The following is a 22,043-nucleotide window of genomic DNA, read 5'->3' as shown; positions in this document are numbered from 1 at the left end:
CCGGTTGGAAGTACCTGGTACTGGTCTATTAGTGCCACCTTAAAAACCCCAGCCAGGAAAAACAGAACCGGAGTTTTTAACGAGGATCGTTTCCAGCAAACATGATGACGATAAACCAGAAGGTTGATGATGATGATATGATGTGTACATGAAGTACTCACTCTTATACTCCACTACTACTTATCACATATTCAAACTTTGCTTTTTGTAAATTTATCATTTTATAATGTCCCAAATTTGACTTTTTCCTCGTAAATGTACGTAAAATTTCTTAACTCGGAAATTTGAATTTTCCTCATAAATTTAGAACTTTGGAATCTTGGAAATGTCTGTATTTTGATGACGAACTTCAAACTTTAAATTCGATGATTTTTCTCGTGGATTTGTATCCTCGACTCTTTCGCTGCTGAAAAGCAGCAGATTTCTTGCGTCACCTTGTTATTGATTATTGATTATTGTTTCACAGTCTGTTGTAAATCTCAGGTTTCCACCAACACTTATAGATACGGTGATTATTGATGATTCAACTGGAAATACGTGATCTGACTCTGACTGATGGAAACGACCTCCATCCTCCAGCGTCAGTAAAACTCCCGATGGGCTCCGATCTCAAACTGTTCCTGCTGGTTTCGTTTGAGGTGGTGAAGCTGAAGCAGAATCTGCTGTTTCCTGATGAAACGACGATTCAACAGAATCTCTCGGACAAACAAAGTGCTCGACGGCTCAGCGGTCCAGACGTGAAGCGACCAACAACGGGCCGATTCACTGTTGGGCGAGAACAAAGAGAAAAGGTCAAACCTGTGACACGCAGCCGCCGGCGGAGGCTAATTATATACCAATTAAAGCCGAGCCTGTTTCTGAACGTGACTCTGCTCAGCAGCTGTTTGATGGGAAACTCACCAAACAGTTACTCAGCACATCAAGAACAAAAGCATCATTCTGCCATTCGCCATGATTCGGCTTGTTTTCGTGTGTGTGTGAGTGTGTGAGTGTGTGTGTGTGAGTGTGTGTGTGTGTGTGTGTGTGTGTGTGCAGCCCGGCTCTATTTTGGGACACACTCGTGTATTTGGTCAGCAGGCCGGCGTGATGACGCGTTTCCTGTCGGAGTATCGGAGGAGTGTTTCAGCTGACTGGCAGCTCTGTGTTGAAACTCTTAGACATCAACACAGTCGCAGGGCTGCAGACCACAAGGTGTTTTCATCATGTGGCTGTGTGTGTGTGTGTGTGTGTGTGTGTCTGAAGGTTAAAGGTCAGGGTTTTAGGGTTCTTGTTAACTCATAGAAATCACCAACAAACTTCACCCAGATTACTGACATAAAGACTAAATCTATGTTTATGTAAATGAGGCCTAAAGCCAGGTTGGAAATTATCTTTTAATTTTAACGTCAAAAGGTTTTTACCGTATTCTGTATATAAGAAGAGGACGTCGTCATGGCGATGTCACCCGCTGGTTTGAGGACTGAGGTTTTGAAGCCTCGAGTTCGGCTTTAAGGAAGTGAAGGAAGTGACCATATTTGGACTGTGGAGGAGCGACGGGTGGATCAGAGCGGCACCCTTACTGGATCTAAATCCATGTGGGTTCTGGTGTGGTGAGAAATATCTCTTTGAAAAGACCAATCATGTCGCAGGAAACGGGGTGAGTCGGACCAATGAGCTGCCAACCAGGAAGTTAGCATCGATGTACGGAAGCTAAACGTAAATCACACGTTCACGTGTTCCTTCCAACAAAAGGTTTTGTGCCTTTTTGTCTACGAATCAAGACACAAAACTTTATTATTCCTTTCAACCTCGACAAAAGGCAGAGAGACCAGATCCACTCCTTCGGTTCTTTCCTTTCAAAATAAAGGCCTCTGAGTCAGGGCCAGTCAGAGGCAGAAGCAAACTAAGTCCACACCAATGAAGAATATGAGGTATGTTGACGGGGGCTATTCTCCCACAATGCAATGCACAAAGGAAACTGAACTACTGTTATTTCATTTTAACCTGGGGTCTTCAGATGTTTAGTTTACGGGTTTATTTCTCTTATTTACTTTAAAGTTGCTGTATGTGAAGCACTTTCAGTCATCGTAGAAATTAGATTATGAAGTGTGTGTTGTGGTGAAACATAAGAATTAAATATTCGACTCTTAAGTTTAACTGGCGGTGATGTTGTGCGTGTCACTTCCTGTTGGTATAAAATGCTAAATATGTGTATATCTTACATATTCGTGTTGCAAAACAAATAAAAACAGAATGATATAACTCGACTGTTTGAACTCGTCATGTCCCGTCGGGGTTGTGATACAACATCCGGGTGTAATAATTGATCATGAATAGAAAATAATAATAAGGAACGCGGTGAACTATTAAACCTGGCAAGTTCCTGCTTAACAATTAACTGAGTTTATTAATAACTCGAAGAGGAAAACAGGCACTTCATTTTCTTTACGACGTATCACTCCACCAGACCTCAGTACGTTAAGTAGTTCCTGTCAAAACGCAATAAAGCAAACTTTAAAGGAAGGTTTACTAATTAATTCAGACAATAAACGTAATTTTACAAAAGACAGACGAGAGCAGCAGCATGATCATGTTTGTCTGTGATTGAGACCAATATGTTTGTGTGAATTTGACCAACTATTGTCTTTTTTAAAGGTCGGTTTCACGTTCAGACAAATAAAGAGTTAATCTGGATTACGAAATGTTATATTTCCATCGGAAAAAAGTTCCCCTTAATTCATCAATCAGTAATAAAGCCATGACATCAGTTATGAGTCAGCATGGTGTTATTTTCCAGCAGCAGTTAAGAAACCATCAGATCTCATGATGAAAACGGGTTTCTGCTGCAGAACGGCGCCCCCTGTTGGATATATGGTTTAAAGCATCCACTATGCAAAACAAAAAAACTATCGTTTTAAAAAATGTTTTAAAAAAAAACCCAAAAGCAGAAGAAAAGAAACTTAAAATGTATAATAAATCATTTTTTATTCATCTTCAATACTTTTCTACAAACATACATTTTAGCTGTCACTTGATCATTGATCGATACTTCAGTGAGCCTGATGTTTTATCAACGAGTGGAGGAGGTGGAGGAGGTGCAGGAGGAGGTCACGGTCCTCCTCACCGACTCCTCCGGCCTCCTGAGCATCACATCATCTAACTCAGGACTTCAGTGGATTTTAGGAGCTCATCGACTGAAGCAGATCTAAAAAAAACACGTAGAAATACTTCTGTTATCTGAGCCGTTAAAGGTCAAAGGTTACCTGGATGATGTAAGTAAAACACTGAAGAGTTCATATAAGTAGTGTATGAAGGGCCCTCCGACCAATTAGATGAATGTGTGTTAACGAGCCGTACACAAGCAGCACTGAGGGTTTACAGACCCGGTCCCAATCCCGGACCCGGTCCCAGACCCAGTCCCGGACCCAGACCCAGACCCGGTCCCAGACCCAGACCCGGACCCAGACCCAGTCCCGGTCCCAGACCCAGACCCGGACCCAGACCCAGACCCGGTCCCAATCCCGGACCCGGTCCCAGACCCAGTCCCGGTCCCAGACCCGGACCCAGCTGCTATCTTGTTATTCCCACACAGAAAGACTAACACAATTGAGGGCACAGCAGCCAGAGAACGGTGACACCTGCTGGGTGAAAAGGGGAACTACAGTGGAAGAATAGTAAGACGCTGCATGACATGCTCTAAAAAAACAGATTTATAGACTGAATTTAAACGTGCGAGGCTCAGTTATCTGCTGCGTGGTCGTCTTCCGGACGGAAACAGAGCATCAACACATAACCGCCGCACCGATGTGAGTGTATTCATAACGTGTTTAATAAAAACTACCATTTTCACCCACTGAGTTTTGATAAGTTGCCGTCTTGACTACATATTTAATGAGGAAATTAATCTACATTTTAATCAGCTTCTTGCTCTTTAATCGTGTTTTTAAAAGGAAAATTGTCAAATTTAAAAACCTAGCGAACGCGTCCCCACCAACACCGGTCCAACACATCCCTCCACCATCTGCATTAAAATGTGGAAGAAAAACGGAAACGGTGCAGCGTGAAGATAAAATCCAACACATCCACGTAATAAACTCACGTTTCAGTGTTCTCAACAGTGACCACCCTCCACCACTTTCTGACTCGTCGTGGTTTTCCCTCCTCTTAGGTGAAATAAAACCATCCACCAGCTTAAATAAGACTCCAACTCCCAACATGCAGCGGTGTGAGGGTAAACAATGGGCTCTGCTGTGACTTCAAAACCCGGCTCGAGTCTCGTCATCTCGCGCCGGTCCAATAATCCATAACGGCAGCGTTCACAGGAAGCACAGTCACTTCTTTGAGGAGGATTCTGCCGTCGGAGTGAGACGTCTGCAGGAGTCGGAGGAGACGGGATGAAGGATGAGGAGTCGTTGTGTAGCCCTCCTCCTCCTCCTCCTCCTCCTCCTGCTGCTGGATTATTGCTGCAGCTCCTGCGGAGCGCTGAATGTCTCGTAGACGTTGGCTGCAAACTCCTTCACCTGGTCGTTCATCAGCAGGTCCTGAGAGACAGACAGGCAAGTTAGAGACAGACAGGAAAACACCGGCGACATTTATTGTGCCTCGACGGGTTCTAATCCACATCGGTCTGGAGTCCTGATCCCCAGAACCGCAGGTGTCAACTCGGTACCAGAGTAGAAACAGTCGGTGATAATAAAGAGCACAAACATCAAGACGATCTTCTACACCTTCTCCAAAGTCACATTCAAGCACTTTACAAGCATTTCAAGGTGCATCTCCATGCTTTTCCAGCCCCTTCCAGCTGTGGTAAACTCCATCTTTGTACCAATCCAATGGTCAGTATTCAGTCTACTTATTCTGTCACTTGTTCATCACATTAAATGAGATGTTATTGTCCTCTAAACAACCAACATGATGTTTGGAGACAGCTTTTTACAGAAGGACCACAAATGAAAGGAAAACTAATTCCACTAACAGATCCACAGAAATATAATCACCAACTATTTTCATCATCTGTTCATCATCAAAAGGCATTTTTCATGCAGACACGTCTCACCTGGACGAAGTGGCTCGGCGTCTCGCTGCAGACGGTGTTGATCTGCCCGTTGACGATGGGGATGATCTTGGCCAGCGGCAGACTGACGGCAGACAGACTGGACAGACGGAAACACAAAGGGGGTCATGTAGAGGTCAAGGTCACCGTGGAGGTCTCTGCCCTGAACTCCAATCATCATTTACTGCTATGAAGTCCCAGAATATTTATCAAAGATAATATTTCATCAGTCCCACAGTGGGGAAAAATCAAAGCAGTGCAAATACATTACAATTAAAAAATACAAAAAATCTAAAAAATGATGGACTAATATCACTAATATAGTGATCTAGTGGATCACTGACCTATCGGATGCACAGCTGGGGGCGGAGTCACAGGCAGACGGGCGGAAGAACTCGGCCAAGTTGTCCAGAAGACGGGAGAATCCCCGGTTGAAGATGGCGTTCAGCACCGTGGCGAAGTCCGGACTGGAGTCGCCAGAAACACACAACGCATCAGAACCACAGAACGCCGGGCGTCTCCGGGTACGGAATCAAGCACGCCTTTTTTACCTGTCCAACATGTCTCTGGTCTCGTTCAGCAGCTTGATGGTCACGGCGTCGTGTTCTGTCAGACCGCACGCCTGCAGGGAGAGAGGACGCCATGTTTATTATCAAACGCCAGCCTGATCTGTCTTCATATCCTGCCGCCGGCGGCCTGCAGAGACCTGGTCGGCGAGCGCGTCCTCGTCGTCGGCCAGCATGTACCAGGACATCGGCCGCTCGGCGCCGCCCTCCACCTCCGCCCGGATCCAGCTCAGCTGCTGCTCCAGCTCCAGCAGGGACAGGCTCTGCTTCAGGGGCACCCTGGGGAGTCACATAGGGAGACACGTCTGCTCAGCTGCTGTTCTCCATCACTGGAGAGCAGGGGTCAGAGGTCAGGCCAAGGACGCCTAAGGCCTGTAGAGACCCGGCGGAGGGACCCCCCATTACATATCCTATAATGTTCCTTATTAACCATTAATAATGTGTAGTGCAGCCTATAGTTCATGTATAACAGGACTTTGTAATGATGGATGGATACGATGCTAAGACATTAAAATAAGGACAGATTCATATTTTAATTCTATTCTATCACAATTTCTCATCTTTATATTAAACAAACACAGAGATTTATATTTGTTCATATAGGTTGTATTCATGTTCAGGTGTATTTTGGACATATTTATATTTTTGGAAGAAAAAAAGTGTGGGATGAAATCATTTCAGGGACCCTCTGCTGTAACAGACCCCGAGGATTTAACAGCTCACAGACTCACCCTCCCAGAGAGTTCTGCACCGCTTTCTTTACCACCGTCATCAACTCTGTCAAACCTGGAGACAGACAGACAGTCAGACAGACAGACAGACAGTCAGAGAGACAGAGAGACAGACAGACAGAGAGACAGACAGACAGACAGACAGAGAGACAGACAGAGAGACAGACAGACAGACAGACAGACAGACAGACAGACAGACAGACAGACAGACACACAGACAGACAGAGAGACAGACAGACAGACAGACAGACAGACAGAGAGACAGACAGACAGACAGAGAGACAGACAGACAGACAGAGAGACAGACAGAGAGACAGAGAGACAGACAGACAGACAGAGAGACAGAGAGACCGACAGACAGACAGACAGACACACAGACAGACAGAGAGACAGACAGACAGACAGACAGACAGACAGACAGAGAGACAGACAGACAGACAGAGAGACAGACACACAGAGAGACACACAGAGAGACACACAGACAGACAGACACACAGACAGACAGAGAGACAGACAGACAGACAGACAGACAGACAGACAGACAGACAGACAGAGAGACAGACAGACAGACAGACAGACAGACAGAGAGACAGAGAGACAGAGAGACCGACAGACAGACAGACAGACAGAGTCAGACAGACAGACAGATTCAGTTAACAGGACCCTGTTAACAGGGTGGTGCTCCTATAAGGAGCCTGGGATGTGGGTGTGTCCGTCCTACCGTCTCCCAGCAGATGCTGGATGCTGGACAGGTACTGCTGCTGGACGTCTGGGGGGGCCAGAGGAGTCTGGGGGACAGAAGAAGGCTCAACTCTAAAATGTGTTCAAAAGGTCGAAGGTCGGGATGCAGAAACAGTGGAGTCCTACACGTGTTTGACATCCTCCAACTATATATAGTTATGAAGAGAATTATCTGTGAAGTCGTGGATGTTTCCGTGACCTTGTGACCTTCCGCGTGTCGTGTTCCTCACCGTGGAGTTCTTGCCGACAGCGTTGTCCAGGTACAGGTACCCTCCTATGATGTTCAGCTGGACTCTCAGCAGGACCACCAGCATGCAGGTGCTGTAGACCGCCACGATGGTGCGGGTGAAACCTGAACGAGACCAACAAGGTTCACACGTTGAGGAGTCAAACACCGGGGCTCCGTACAGCTGTGGTTGGACGGTTTGGTGGACTTACTGATGATCTTTAGATCCTCCCAGATCTCCAGTTTGTTGGCCGGTCTGTGAGACGGCGTGGAAGGAGGAGGAAAAACAGCAACATCACTCCGTTATTTACATCATTTAGACTGCATTTACATCTACGAGCTTCAACACAGGTGTTTAGTAACACAGCTAAAGTGGAGATATGTCCGGCCCATTGTTTCTCATTGTTGTCTGTGTTTCCATAGCAACCCAACGCCCGGAGACTGAGGAGGGATGCTGGTGGTCGACAGGGTGAACTGTGATTTACTGCCGTAAGTATTTACACGTGAAGAAATCAAATGCAAAAGAGGAAAAAGAAAAATGTAATCTGTTGAGTGTGTGATGGTTATTTATTTGTGCTTCATAATGTATTAAAACCATAACTCTTTTTAGAAATGAGTCGTGAAGCCGACATCAAAGCCTCACTTGTCTTCTACGGTTATCAAACAGAGAGAAATTATCTCTCCTCGTCCTGAAACGCTCAGAGCGACACTTGGAGTAGACGTCCTCGTTATATCGTTATCAAAAACTGCAAACCTGCACTTTGAGAAAGTTCGACCCTGACCTGGGACGCTTCTGTGGGGGGATTAAACGTCCCGTAGGACTTAATCTAGACCCTGATCTCCGAGGTCCAAACCCAACGAGGTCCTCAGAGAGAAAGGTTCCTGAAGGGGCTTCACGTCTACTCACTTGGCCTTGAGGAGTGAAGTGAGGCTTTCTGAATTGAGTTGATTGGTGATGGCTTCTCTCAGCGGAGGGAGCATGGACAGCACTGCAACACACAAGTTATATCTGTTTCAAAGTGCTAATCCTGATACTATGAAAACAGTGAGATGATTGAGGTTCGTGTAGCGTCGTCACCCGTCATGTTGCAGGTCCTCTGGTTGCTTTCGAAGTGGAACTGCCGTCTGGCCTGAGCGATGTACTCCGTCGCCTCCTTCTCCTGGATCTCCCTGATCTTCTTCTGGGCATACTTGCCCAGGAAGTAAACTCCTGGGGATCACCGACAAAAGAGCCAACATCAAGCACAGAAAACAACATAAGATGTATAATAACAAACAGTATACATTTTAACTTCAAAAGTGGATCATTGTCAACCCAGGGAATACAGACACACGTTTACACACCACTCTTCCTCCACACTTTTAAATTAAATCATGTTTTATTCTGAAATTCATAATAAAGTTACCAATGTAATTCAATTAGTCGTGCATTTCCATTAAAAGCAACATGACAACATATGCAGGTGACGTGTTTCATCTTCGCCTCGGGTTAAAAGGAGCTTAGCGATGAGTTAACATGCTAACATGGCACTGCAGCGTCCGAACGTCACGCCAGACTTCATTCAAGTTTCTGGCAATTTAAAGAAAACATCTGAACTCATTTGCAAATGTTTAAACAGACGAAGGTTATCTGATTACTCTCGTTTGTGACGACATTATAACGCTTTACACAACCAATACGATACCTAGTGTTTAAAAAAAACTAACTTTCGTAGTCTGGTGTTTTCCATGAAAGTAGGTAAAACGTTACAGCAGCTCGCCCGTCAGAAAACAGTGATTTGTGATAGAAATCACGTCGTTTTGATGGAGAAAATCTGCGCCGAAGTGAGAAGAAACGCCGCTCGATGCTTACAATAAGTATACATTTTGTTTAAAAGCACGACTTCTAACGGTAAACAGGAAGATATATCACAAACAGAGATTTTCCCAGTGCAGTCAGGCGTATTGCTAACGTCGCTAGCTGGGATGCTAACAGGAACGCCAGTTACCTCCGACTACGGCTCCGGTGAAAATAAATTTCCTTTTGTGACGTTTGACAAAATTCCAGACAGAAGAAAACATGGTCGGACAGCGAAGGTTTGACGAACTTTAACTCTGAAAACACTCCGGACTTTTTAACTTTATGCCGACTAGTTTACGGACATGTTGTCTGGAGACTTTCGACTAATTAGCAACTAGCTGCTAACATGCTAACTGTCAAGTGCCAAAGTACACCCGTCAAGGTAGGCGGAGTGTATACATGACAACCTCCGGTTACGGATTCCAAAATAAAACACGTACGGCAAAATTAAACGTACATACAGATCTGTTCTGGTCACAATCACGTCACAACTGACTTGAAAAGACAGAATATAAATAACAGGAAATTATTTTTCCAAAACGTGGAAGCATATCTAACACGATTGTAATAAAAATAGACTAAATTGTATTGTATTGTAAAAATTGTATGTAAAATCCCTTTTATTTCCGGTTTTCATCGCGCCAACTGCAGTTAACTTCACTCATCGAGGAAACGTCGGCATGGACGTGAGGATACGTGCTGCCATCGCGGAACTACGGAACTGGTCCGTCCAATATTATCTTCCCCCTTACCAGCCGGAGGCGCGTGGTACGCGAACTACATAGGACGGAATTGTGTTACTAAAAAAAAGCGAAGACATAAACTACAAAGTCGCATCATACGCGAACAGTATGACCTTTTAAACGTAGGGTCAAGGAGCAGAAGTTGCCATGGCAACGGAGGAGGGCTGTAAAGCTGGACCGGCGGAGAGTTTCTGTCCGGGTGATGAGGATATTGAGAAGTGGATGTCCAGCGCCTTCGACATGGTGATAAATGCGACGTCACGTCATTCACATCCATTTATATTAATGAATATAATGTATGGAGCCATCACTTACCACTTAATTAAAGCTAATGTCTTAGTCTGAAGACGCGTCACACATGTATCTAAAAAATAATCGTTTTATTTGATTGACAGATAATAAATGAGCATTTGATTGAATTTTGTAGACGAAAACATTACGACGATTGTAAAAATGTAATTGAAAAATGTCTTTATTACTATAAAACTTCTTCACGTTCTAACACACACACACACACATATATATATACGTATATTAACTGTGTGTAACCCTGTCTGACCGGCTGGTGTCTCTTCAGGCCAAAGAAGCTCTGGACAGCGGGGAGGTGCCTGTCGGGTGTCTGATGGTCTACAACCACGAGCTCGTGGGAAAGGGACGCAACGAAGTCAACGAGACCAAAAACGTAGGAAGAGAACGTCTCCAGTTCATTTCCTCTTCTCAGATCTTTCATTTTTCTTGATCACTTAATTAGATTTAAATATTCAATATTCATAAATTGACACTTTATCCAGTAAACCTTAAAAACCTTCATTTTTCAAAGAGATCATGAAACCTAAACAATGCATAACTTGTGTGTGTGTGTGTGTGTGTGTGTGTGTGTGTGTGTGTGTGTGTGTGTGTGTGTTGGTCAGGCCACCCGGCACGCTGAGATGGTGGCCCTGGATCAGCTCCTGGACTGGTGTCGCCGTAGCAACCAGGACGTGAGCAGCGTGTGCAGGAGGACGGCGCTCTACGTCACCGTGGAGCCGTGCATCATGTGTGCTGCAGCCCTGCGCCTGCTCCGTATCCTTCCCCACTGTGTGTGTGTGTGTGTGTGTGTGTGTGTGTGTGTGTGTGTGTGTGTGTGTGTGTGTGAGTGTGTGTGTGTGTGTGTGAGTGTGTGTGTGTGTGTGTGTGTGTGTGTGTGTGTGTGTGTGTGAGTGTGTGTGTGTGTGTGTGTGTGAGTGAGTGTGTGTGTGTGAGTGAGTGTGTGTGAGTGAGTGTGTGTGTGTGAGTGAGTGTGTGTGAGTGAGTGTGTGTGTGTGTGTGAGTGTGTGTGTGTGTGTGTGTGTGTGTGAGTGTGTGTGTGTGTGTGTGTGTGTGTGAGTGAGTGTGTGTGTGTGAGTGAGTGTGTGTGTGTGTTCCTTCACCAGCTGTCAGACATCCCCGTGGTCGTGTACGGCTGCAGGAACGAGCGGTTTGGAGGATGCGGTTCGGTTCTGGACGTTGCCTCTGCAGACCTGCCTCAGACCGGGACCAGGTTCAAGGTCTGGGGTCTCCCCTTCACAGCAGTCTGTCCGTCCACAGACTTTTGGCCGTGTGTTGTGTATTTATATGATGTGTGTGTGTGTTCAGTGTGTTTCAGGTCATCGAGCAGAAGAAGCCGTGGAGATGCTGAAGACGTTCTACAAACAGGAGAATCCAAACGGTGATGATCTGCTCCAGTTTCTACTTTCTTCTCTTTTATTTATTTTCTCTCATTTTATCCTTAATAATCTTTTCTCTCATCTTCTGTTCATTTTATCCTTTTTAATCACATCTCTGTTCATCGATTCACGATTATATTTTCTCTCCTTTTTAGCCCCGAAACCCAAAACAAGAAAGGACTGAACTCTTCTGGACTCATCTGGTTTTTAATCCCCTATTTTTTTTTTTTTTATTAAATAAAAAAGATTAAAAATCATTGTGTGTGTTTGTTTGTGTGTGTGTGACATCCAGCCCTCCTTGAACATGACTTGCTGTTCCCTCAGTGTGCCAGCAGGGGGCGCGAGGCTGACTGGTCTCACATCGACTCACAGAAGAACTTGTTTTATTGCAGTTAAATAAAAAATTATATCAACATTAAGTTGAAAAAAGTCCAAATATTTAACAAGTTTGTGACTTTTCTGTGGATAACGATCTTTTTGGTCTGTCGGCCATGTTGGATGTTTCTGTTCATCACATCATCATCACATCACAGTTAGTAAATGAAACGAGACGGATGGCAGACAGACAGGAAGTGTACACCACAAGATATGTGTCGAAGAGGAAGTGAAAGTAGAAGTGTGTGTGCGTGTGTGTGTGTGTGTGTGTGTGTGTGTGTGTGTGTGTGTGTGTGTGTTCACAGTATCTGCAGCTCAGGAGTTGAAAATGTGTATAAATGTGTGTGTGTGTGTGTGTGTGTGTGTGTTTGACGTGTGTTGCTGTTTTTTTAAACTACTCACTTCTCTTCACACTCTTTAGTTGCAGGGTTTGTTTAGCTTTTCTCCACTTCCTTCCTTCCTTCCTTCCTTCCTTCCTTCCTTCCTTCCTTCCTTCCTTCCTTCCTTCCTTCCTTCCTTCCTTCCTTCCTGCCTACCTTCCTTCCTGCCTTTATTCTTTATTCTTCCTTCCTTCCTCCTTCCTTCCTTCCTTCTCTCCTCCTTCTGCCTCCCTTCCTCCTCTTCATTCTTTCCTTCCTTCCTTCATTCTTTCCTCCTCTTCTTCCTTCCTTCTTTCCTCCCTGCCTACCTTCCTTCCTTCTTTCTTCCTTCCTTCTTTCCTTCCTTCTTCCTGCCTTTATTCTTTCCTCCTCTTCTTCCTTCCTTCTCTCCTCCTTCCACCTCTTCTTCCTTCCTTCCTTCCTTCCTTCCTTCTTTCCCCTTCTTCATTCTTTCCTCCTCTTCTTCCTTCCTTCCTTCCTGCCTACCTTCCTTCCTTCTTTCTTCCTTCCTTCCTCTTCTTCTTCCTTCCTTCCTTCCTCCTCTTCTGCCTTCCTTCCTGCCTACCTTCCTTCCTTCTTTCTTCCTTCCTTCCTTCCTCCTCTTCTTCCTTCCTTCCTGCCTACCTTCCTTCCTTCTTTCTTCCTTCCTTCCTCTTCTTCTTCCTTCCTTCCTTCCTCCTCTTCTTCCTTCCTTCCTGCCTACCTTACTTCCTTCTTTCTTCCTTCCTTCCTTCCTCCTCTTCTTCCTTCCTTCCTCCTCTTCTGCCTTCCTTCCTGCCTGCCTTCCTTCTTTCTTCCTTCCTTCCTTCCTCCTCTTCTTCCTTCCTTCCTCCTCTTCTGCCTTCCTTCCTGCCTACCTTCCTTCTTTCTTCCTTCATTCTTTCCTCCTCTTCTTTCTTCCTTCCTTCCTTCCTTCCTGCCTACCTTCCTTCCTTCTTTCCTTCCTCCTCTTCTACCTTCCTTCCTCCTCACTTCTTCCACATCGTTTATTTTACATGTTCTTCGTTTGTCTAGTTTTCTTCTCTGTCGTTTATCTTGGTTTGTAAAACAGAAACTGTTTCCCCTCGTGGCTTCCTTCCTTCCTCCCCTTTTCTTTATCTTTACTTCCTTTTCTTGGTTCTATCGTTCAGCGGCGTCTCTTATGTCTCTCTGGTGTGAGTTCAGTTCAAACAAACAAACAGATATTATCACACATGGAAATGTGAAACGAGTCTGCTCCTCTCGGCTCATCAGCATGCAAATCTGTGCTAATTAATGCAGAGCAGAATATTCCAGAATGTTTTAATGTGTCACCTCAGAGGGGAGCATTGACGTGATAATGAAGAGACCACACACACACACACACACACACACACACAGTGCAGAGTAATGCTGTGATGTGTCAAACTGACAGCGAGTCTCTCACACACGTTTCCATGGCGTCTGGCAGGAAGACGGCGTCTCGTGTAAAAGGTGATTTTCATTTTATTTCACTACGACTCAAAGTCGTCCACATTTCGTTTGTTTCACTCGTTCAACTAAAGAATAAAAACGAAACATGGCGTCCGTCTGGAAATGTGTGTGAAGGCTGTTTCAGTGAAAATGATAGCAGGATTAAGGCTGCAGGTGTATTTTTAGATATTATATCTGATATAATGCTCATGCAGGAAGTGGAGAGGTGGTTTTAAAAATCACCACAATCAGACCAGTTAGAGTTCCTGTCTGACGCTGCTCGAAATGAGGTTTGCATTAAGTGGAGGAGGTGTCCGATCCCGCCTCTCTTAAGCCCTATAGAAAGGGGCGTCGTCACTTCCTGATTGGCCAGGAGGAAACGCACCAAGTTGCTCTCACTTCTTTATTAGGAGCCAACAGCTGATGTGACTAATCCTCCAATCAGAAAAGGGAAATAACAGCAAACACCAAAGAATGAGGGGCAGCATGTCTGTCTCTCCACCGTGACAGGCCGCTACCACGCTACCAATGCTAGTTAGCTACTAAGATGACTTTAACACTTAGCTGTAAAGTTGACTTGTCGCTCCTCCACACTCCAAATATGGTCACTTCCTTCTACCGGTTGCAAAAATCCAAAATGCTGAACTCGGAGCTTGACAACCATTAGTCCACAAACCGACATGTGACATCACGATGACTATGATAAACTGCAACAGGACAACTTCTACTCACGCTTTATTGATTTTTAATTTTTCCAACATCTAGTTTCTTCCATACATGTGATGAATAATAATGATGTTCCACACATTATTGATGTTCAGCAGTTTGATTCACTTTGATAAGTCACTCCTAGCAGAAAAAAACGACACAAATAGTGTTAATGTGTGTGTGTGTGAGTGTGTGTGTTTGTGTGAGTGTGTATGTGTGTGTGAGTGTATGTGAGTGTGTGTGAGTGTGTATGTGTGTGTGAGTGTTTGTGTGTGTCTGTGAATGTGAGTGTGTATGTGTGAGTGTGTGTTTGTGTGTGTGAATGTGAGTGTGTATGTGTGAGTGTGTGTGCGTGTTTGTGTATGTGTGTGTGTGTTTGTGTATGTGTGTGTGTGTGTGTGTGTGTGAGTGTGTGTGTGTGTGTGTTTTGTCCTTCACCAAACAAAGCGGCTGCTTAGTTTTTGCCACAGAAAAACAAAAGATGAAGATGAGGTTTATGGTTCTATTTACATTTCATTTACATTTGAGTTTTTTTTCTCCTACGTTGTTGTTGTTGTTGTTACTTATAGTTCAAAAGGTAAACAGCCTTTTTTTTCCTGGCGAGGTTGCTTGTTTTCCCTTGTCCTGCGTTCTTGGGTGGGCGGGGCCAAGACTCTGCCTCATCTGTCTAGAGGCCGACTTCAAACGCCTGCACACAGGCAAGACGGGATCACTCACCTTTGACCTTTTCTGAGAGAAAGACACAGAGGAGTCGTCAGACTGTGAAGGTGTGTACTACCATGTAAACTACCATGTAAACTACCGTGTAAAGTACAGTGTAAACTACCTGTGTGACTCATGTAAACTACCATGTAAAGTACATGTAAACTACCATGTAAAGTACCATGTAAAGTACTGTGTAAACTACCTGTGTGACTCATGTAAACTACCATGTAAACTACCATGTAAAGTACAGTGTAAAGTACCGTGTAAACTACCTGTGTGACTCATGTAAACTACCGTGTAAACTACCTGTGTGACTCATGTAAACTACCATGTAAACTACCATGTAAAGTACCGTGTAAACTACCTGTGAGGCACATGTAAACTACCATGTAAACTACCGTGTAAACTACCTGTGTGACTCATGTAAACTACCTGTGAGGCACATGTAAACTACTATGTAAACTACCTGTGTGACTCATGTAAACTACCATGTAAACTACCTGTGTGACTCCTGTAAACTACCATGTAAACTACCATGTCAAGTACCGTGTAAACTACCTGTGAGACACATGTAAACTACCATGTAAACTACCGTGTAAACTACCTGCACTGCAAAAATGGAATTTCAAGAAAGTAAAAAAAGCCTTGTATCAAGAAAATAAGTCTTATTTTTTGTCCAAAAAGAATATTAATCTTGTCAAGCAAGTTTTGCATTAGAAAAAATATCTCATTTTAAGAAAGTATGCCTTACTTTTTCTTGATAAGATATTCCAGCTAATTTTGAGCTAGAATGAACCAGAAAAAGAGTATAAAAATGTTTTACGATCAAACCCAGCGGGGCACCAAGATTATTTGCCTTATTTTAAGAGTAAGACCATTTGCACAACATCTCAATTCAAGAATGCCATGAAACAAGGACAAAAGTTTTTATTATTAATATTTTCATTTTCATTACAGGACAGTTGCTTGGTGAGATTGAAAACCATAGGCCTATGGGATATTATGCTGCAAACCAGCTGCAACATGATGTTTAGTTGCTATGCTGCTACAATAACTGATGTATTATTATTTTGATAGTGAGGTCCAAATCAAAACTGGCTTTTCAATCTGTTTGATTATGATGGATCTGGAATGTAGAAGTGCCCTTTTTTTTTTTGGATGTTGAATTGAGCAATGCAAAGTTAATAAAAAAAATTAACTGGGGCGGTCGGTGGCGCAGTGGATAAGGCAGCCGCCCCATGTACGGAGGCTCAGCCGGTGGCGCAGTGGATAAGGCGGCCGCCCCTTGTACGGCCTCGACGCGGAGATCAGTGGTTCGACTCCCGGCTCGGCAATCTCCTTCGCCCATGTCTTCCCCCTCTATCTCCCCTTTCCACACTGTCTCTCTCATAATAAAAATAAAAAAGGCTTGCATGGCACTCCAGCCATAAAAAAAAAAAAAAAAATTAACTGAGAAAGTTTCAAGTCAAGTATCTTGATTTAAGACATCACTTTTATATTTGTTATGCTGTTTTAAGAAATTATGTCTTATTTTAACTACTTTTATGCTCATTATCAATCCCAGATTAAGGTGTAATTTCTTAAATTAGTAAAGAGACTTAAATTCTAATTTTGAGTAATTTAATCTTGAATTAGTGTTTTTTTCATTGCTTGTTTTAGAAGAATTTGGATTAGTTTAAGATTTTCTGTCTAGTTTAAAGTCTCATTTTAGTCTTTCGGAGCTAAGAAATTTGGGCTTATTTTAAGAATTGCTTGTCAAGCAAAAAAAGCTTACCCCATTGGCAGATTTTTTTGCTTGATACAAGATAATTTGATTGAATATGAGAATATTTTACTTCTTTCTAGAAGGGCTGTTTTTGCAGTGTGTGTGACTCATGTAAACTACCTGTGAGGCACATGTAAACTACCATGTAAACTACCTGTGTGACTCCTGTAAACTACCATGTAAACTACCTGTGTGACTCATGTAAACTACCTGTGTGACTCATGTAAACTACCTGTGTGACTCCTGTAAACTACCATGTAAACTACCTGTGTGACTCATGTAAACTACCATGTAAACTACCTGTGTGACTCCTGTAAACTACCATGTAAACTACCATGTCAAGTACCGTGTAAACTACCTGTGAGACACATGTAAACTACCATGTAAACTACTGTGTAAACTACCGTGTAAACTACCTGTGTGACTCATGTAAACTACCTGTGAGGCACATGTAAACTACCATGTAAACTACCTGTGTTACTCATGTAAACTACCTGTGTGACTCCTGTAAACTACCATGTAAACTACCTGTGTGACTCATGTAAACTACCTGTGTGACTCCTGTAAACTACCATGTAAACTACCTGTGTGACTCATGTAAACTACCTGTGTGACTCATGTAAACTACCATGTAAAGTACCATGTAAAGTACCGTGTAAACTACCTGTGTGAAGCTGGTCCCAGACGTAGCTGTTGAGGATTTCTCCGAGCGTGTAGAAAACACAGATCACCACCGTCATGGCACTGAAGAAGAGGACTCGAGCCAGCGGGGTGATGCGCTCCAGCACCGGGTAGACCCAGACCCCGGTCACCTGGTGCACCCAGCAGGTCCTGGGGGGGGGGGGGCAGAAAGTTAAAATACATACACATGCATGTTTTATTTGGGACGGTTAATGGAGATAAAATATCACAAAGCCTAATTAGCATATCTGAACTAAACTGGCCTTTTGGAGGAATGTGAACGGAGGACAAACGAGTTCATGCAAACAAACATAAAGTGGTCTAAACATCGGCCTCGTGGCACCGATGCATCTCAACGTTAGTGACGTTGGAAATGTGTGTGATGTTTATTGAGTGTTAAGTGGAAGAAAAGAGGAAACGCTTCAGCACCAGAGGATGTATCCCGCGCCGAAGCAGCAGACGGCCGCCAGACCCCACGACCTGCTGGGGTACCGGTGGTGGGTGGTCCGCATCTCGATGATGATGAAGGGGAGGACGGTGGTGTGCTGAGAGGGGGGGAGAGGGAGAGACATGTGATGTCATATTACGAGTCGGGTAAATATGAAAACAAACTGGGATCTGAGTTAATCATTAATGTGCACTCTATCTGTGTGTGTGTGTGTGTGTGTGTGTGCGTGCGTGTGTGTGTGTGTGTGTGTGTTTGTGTGCGTGTGTGTGTGTGTGTGTGTGTGTGTGTGCGTGTTTAGACACCTGTGTAATCCATCTAAACACACAAACATTTAATGGAGGTCAGTAAACCAGTAGTGATGATTTGTCTCGTTTTCAACAATCAAATCAAATGGCCTTTACACGAGCTACTCTCTTTGTCCACTAGGGGGCCCTCAAAGCACACACACACACACACTAACAGTGGCTCTTGACCTGTTTTAACTTCAGGGCCAAAAAAAATAAAAAATCTACCTTCATGAATAAATGGCAGGATTTTTTGTTTTGTGTCGAGCTGTAAACACGTTCGATTGCCGTGGAGATTTTAATATTTAGCTCATATACATTTGCACGGTTCTTTGGCATTAATTGTTTAATTCTAGCTGTACGTGAAGCACCTTGAGACATCATGTGCATTTTAAAGCGTGCTACATACATTTTAATTATTATTATTAAACATAACTCGTGAAATTGTTATTGTGTTTTTATTTTAAGCTTTGAAAATAAAATTACTGTAAATTATTTTTTCATTTAATTAAAGCATTTCTAGATGGCGCTCTGTGGCCCAGTGGTTGAAAATAGCTGCACACACACACACACACACACACACTCACACACACACACACACACACACACACACACACACACACACACACACACACACACACTCACACACACACAAACACACACACACACACACACTCACAGCTGTGATCCTGAGAGTGCAAATGAGGTAAGAGGTCTCAACTCTGCAGAGACAATTTTGTGTGTGTGTGTGTGTGTTTGTCTCCAGCCATCTCAACACTGGGCCTCGTTATGTCACGGTGAGAAAAACAACAACTGGGATTCTTCTCCCGTCTGATAATTATTCCCAGACGGACGTTTAGAAGTGACGGTGAAGTGTTGTGGGTTCGATGCTGCCGGCTGCAGAGCATGTACACGCTGCCGCGGTGTTCAGGTGGGTTTGTGCTGAACAATCCGACCTGATGTAGCCCCGTACAGTTATCACCAGCTATACCAGGCTGCAACCTGCATCCTCTCTGCTGGCCACCAGGGGGCGACTCCTCTCTGGTTGTATAGAAGTCTATGAGAAAATGGTCCTACTTCTCTCTGCTGGCCACCAGGGGGCGACTCCTCTCTGGTTGTATAGAAGTCTATGAGAAAATGGTCCTACTTCTCTCTGCTGGCCACCAGGGGGCGACTCCTCTCTGGTTGTGTAGAAGTCTATGAGAAAATGGTCCTACTTCTCCCTGCCGGCCACCAGGGGGCGACTCCTCTCTGGTTGTATAGAAGTCTATGAGAAAATGGTCCTACTTCTCTCTGCTGGCCACCAGGGGGCGACTCCTCTCTGGTTGTATAGAAGTCTATGAGAAAATGGTCCTACTTCTCCCTGCCGGCCACCAGGGGGCGACTCCTCTCTGGTTGTATAGAAGTCTATGAGAAAATGGTCCTACTTCTCTCTGCTGGCCACCAGGGGGCGACTCCTGCTGATTGACAGGTCCATTTAGAGTCCACCAGACCAGAAAGCAGGCTTTAAGGCGTTAACGTGAGCAGGTGTGTGAGGTCACCGTGTTTGAACTTCAGACAGGGAAACAGGCATCCCTGTTCACGGACGTTCAAAGTGGCTTTAACAGGAAAAATCAAACGAGTGCTTTGTATGCCGTACACCGAAAGGAGGCGCTCATTTGTGTCACAACCTTACTTCGACCAATCGGCTCCTCCGGTTTCCTTCTGGTGAATTTGAGAAGGTCAGACTGAAGATGCCGAGTAGACTAACAAGAGGACCAACGTCTCCGAGGACAGAATAGATCTCTCTCTCTCCTGGGGTCCCAAATGCTAGGTTTCCCTCCCATCATTATACACACACACACACACACACACACACACACACACACACACACACACACACACACACACACACACACGTGTCCTGACGCTGCACTTTTACCCAGAGTGCCTCAGTGGAATTCCAGTCTCTCGGTTGTGTTTAAGTTTAGTCTCTGTTGAGGACTCGCGGCTCGTAAATAATACTCCCTTTATTCTCGCTGTCCTTCGCTCTCTATTCTGGTTTCTAGGGCTCTCTCTCTCTCTCTCTCTCTCTCTCTCTCTCACTGAACCCCCCCCCCCCCCCGCCCCCCCGTGGAGGTTTGTGGTTTCGCCCGAGCAGCCAGCTTTCTGCCTCTGTGGAAAATCCCCCCTCTTTGGCAAAACAGCGGTGGTTCGATCCTGTGGTTGGTCTTGGGGCTAAAAATGGGACAAACCATTTCACGCAGAGACACACAGCCAGGGGGGCGGATGGGCGGGTTCACGGGGTCAAACGGCATCGAGCGGCGGCTGAGAACGAAGGAAATAGATTCACTGAGGACGTCGATTAGAAACAGGTTTTTTGGGGCAAAAGGTTCGCTTCTCGGAAAAGAGAATCCCAGATTCTTGTTGGCAGATGATGTTTACGCAGATTATCTTCCCACCAAATTCTCAAATGGCAGGATGTACGATATCAACTCCAACACATGCTGCGACTGTTTTGCTGCTCGATAGAAAATGAAAACTTTTTTGTTGTTGCCGTTATCACCATGTTCACCATTTGAGTATTGCTTGTTTATATATACTGTATATATATATATATATATATATATAATGGATTGTTTTCTGAGCAAAACTGTCAAAGATTCAAATTTGCTGCTTTATATTTTGTAAACCAAATATCTGTTTTGTTTTATTTGGGGGACATTTTATAGACAGACTGAATTATTAACATAATCCCATGAACTTGCTGAGGAAAATTATCATTAATTGCAGAACTAAGAAGCATCCACGATGCGGCTTTTTAAAGTCTGATCCTCAAACATCGTAGATCTGAAACACGTTCCCCAGCTGTACGACAACAGTGTGTTTTTATAGCTGCACGAGGACATCAAATGAGAATATTCATTCCACCCATTTGAGTATCTTTGGAAACATCCGTGTCCTCGGTAGAATCCAAACGGACCTCCCGGGGCTTTTTGGAAAGATGTTTGGCTCCGTCACGTAAGCTCGTAAAGACGAGTCCACTGGTGCTGCTGCTGCGGAGTTTAGGAGGTCAAAGGGCAGCAGCTGATGCCGAGCTCGTTGCACTGAAAGGGTTTTTAAATGTGAACTCCACCTGAACCCGGAGAATGGGGTGAAAAGTCTCCTGTTGACAGTTTCTCTGCTGTTTTGGATTTAAGGAGCTTACGGAGTCTCAGAGGGACAATCCTGCTCACTTCCTGTCTGAACACTCCGTTTAAGCTGCAGTTCACCCACAACATGGTGATGTTTCCTCTCCTCATCCATCATCTGTTATTACCAGCACTGTCTGTCATCCATATGGAACATAGAATATAACCTCAGACTGCAGTCTTCTGTTGGGTTTTCATAGAAGGATGGAGGACAGATGGAGGGATGGATGGATGGATGGATGGATGGATGGATGGACGGACGGATGGATGGATGGACGGACGATGGATGGATGATGGATGGATGGATGGATGGGTGGATGGATGGATGGACGGACAGATGGACGGATGATGGATGGATGGATGATGGATGGATAGATGGATGTACAGATGGATGGATGATGGATGGATAGATGGATGTACAGATGGATGGATGATGGATGGATGTATAGATGGATGGATGGATGGATGGATGGATGGATGTACAGATGGATGGATGATGGATGGATGTATAGATGGATGGATGTACAGATGG

General features: G+C 44.4%; 3 protein-coding genes across 3 annotated transcripts in view; 1 reads left to right on the top strand and 2 right to left on the bottom strand.

Annotated features, from left to right (window-relative positions):
- Positions 1–2,947: 2,947 nt before the first annotated feature.
- Positions 2,948–9,518, bottom strand: pex3 (peroxisomal biogenesis factor 3). Its single transcript, XM_084030840.1, has 12 exons — positions 9,285–9,518; positions 8,375–8,506; positions 8,204–8,285; positions 7,509–7,552; positions 7,301–7,422; positions 7,051–7,117; positions 6,330–6,384; positions 5,739–5,877; positions 5,584–5,654; positions 5,377–5,499; positions 5,036–5,132; positions 2,948–4,520 (listed from the first exon to the last, which is right to left on the bottom strand). Exons 1-12 carry the CDS (start codon positions 9,355–9,357, stop codon positions 4,437–4,439), a joined length of 1,089 nt encoding a protein of 362 aa, XP_083886966.1. The 5' UTR covers positions 9,358–9,518; the 3' UTR covers positions 2,948–4,436.
- Positions 9,519–9,825: 307 nt separating this feature from the next.
- On the top strand, positions 9,826–11,799 carry adat2 (adenosine deaminase tRNA specific 2). Its single transcript, XM_084030843.1, has 6 exons — positions 9,826–10,122; positions 10,457–10,561; positions 10,791–10,941; positions 11,299–11,405; positions 11,494–11,566; positions 11,720–11,799. Exons 1-6 carry the CDS (start codon positions 10,027–10,029, stop codon positions 11,746–11,748), a joined length of 561 nt encoding a protein of 186 aa, XP_083886969.1. The 5' UTR covers positions 9,826–10,026; the 3' UTR covers positions 11,749–11,799.
- A 2,669-nt stretch (positions 11,800–14,468) lies between these two features.
- aig1 (androgen-induced 1 (H. sapiens)) overlaps positions 14,469–22,043 on the bottom strand; it is a 16,891-nt gene continuing 9,316 nt past the window's right edge. The window contains exons 4-6 of the mRNA XM_084030841.1: positions 18,039–18,154; positions 17,593–17,759; positions 14,469–15,187 (exon numbers count right to left, since the gene is read on the bottom strand). Coding sequence (XP_083886967.1) covers positions 15,168–15,187; positions 17,593–17,759; positions 18,039–18,154 — 303 coding nt within the window. The 3' untranslated portion in view covers positions 14,469–15,167. The remainder of the gene's footprint in view (positions 15,188–17,592; positions 17,760–18,038; positions 18,155–22,043) is intronic.

The sequence above is a fragment of the Eutrigla gurnardus genome (assembly GCF_963514095.1).
Source record: "Eutrigla gurnardus genome assembly, chromosome: 16".
Taxonomy (NCBI): Eukaryota; Metazoa; Chordata; class Actinopteri; order Perciformes; family Triglidae; genus Eutrigla; species Eutrigla gurnardus.
Note: the sequence above shows the minus strand (reverse complement) of the source record. Positions and strands in the feature narration are given on the sequence as shown.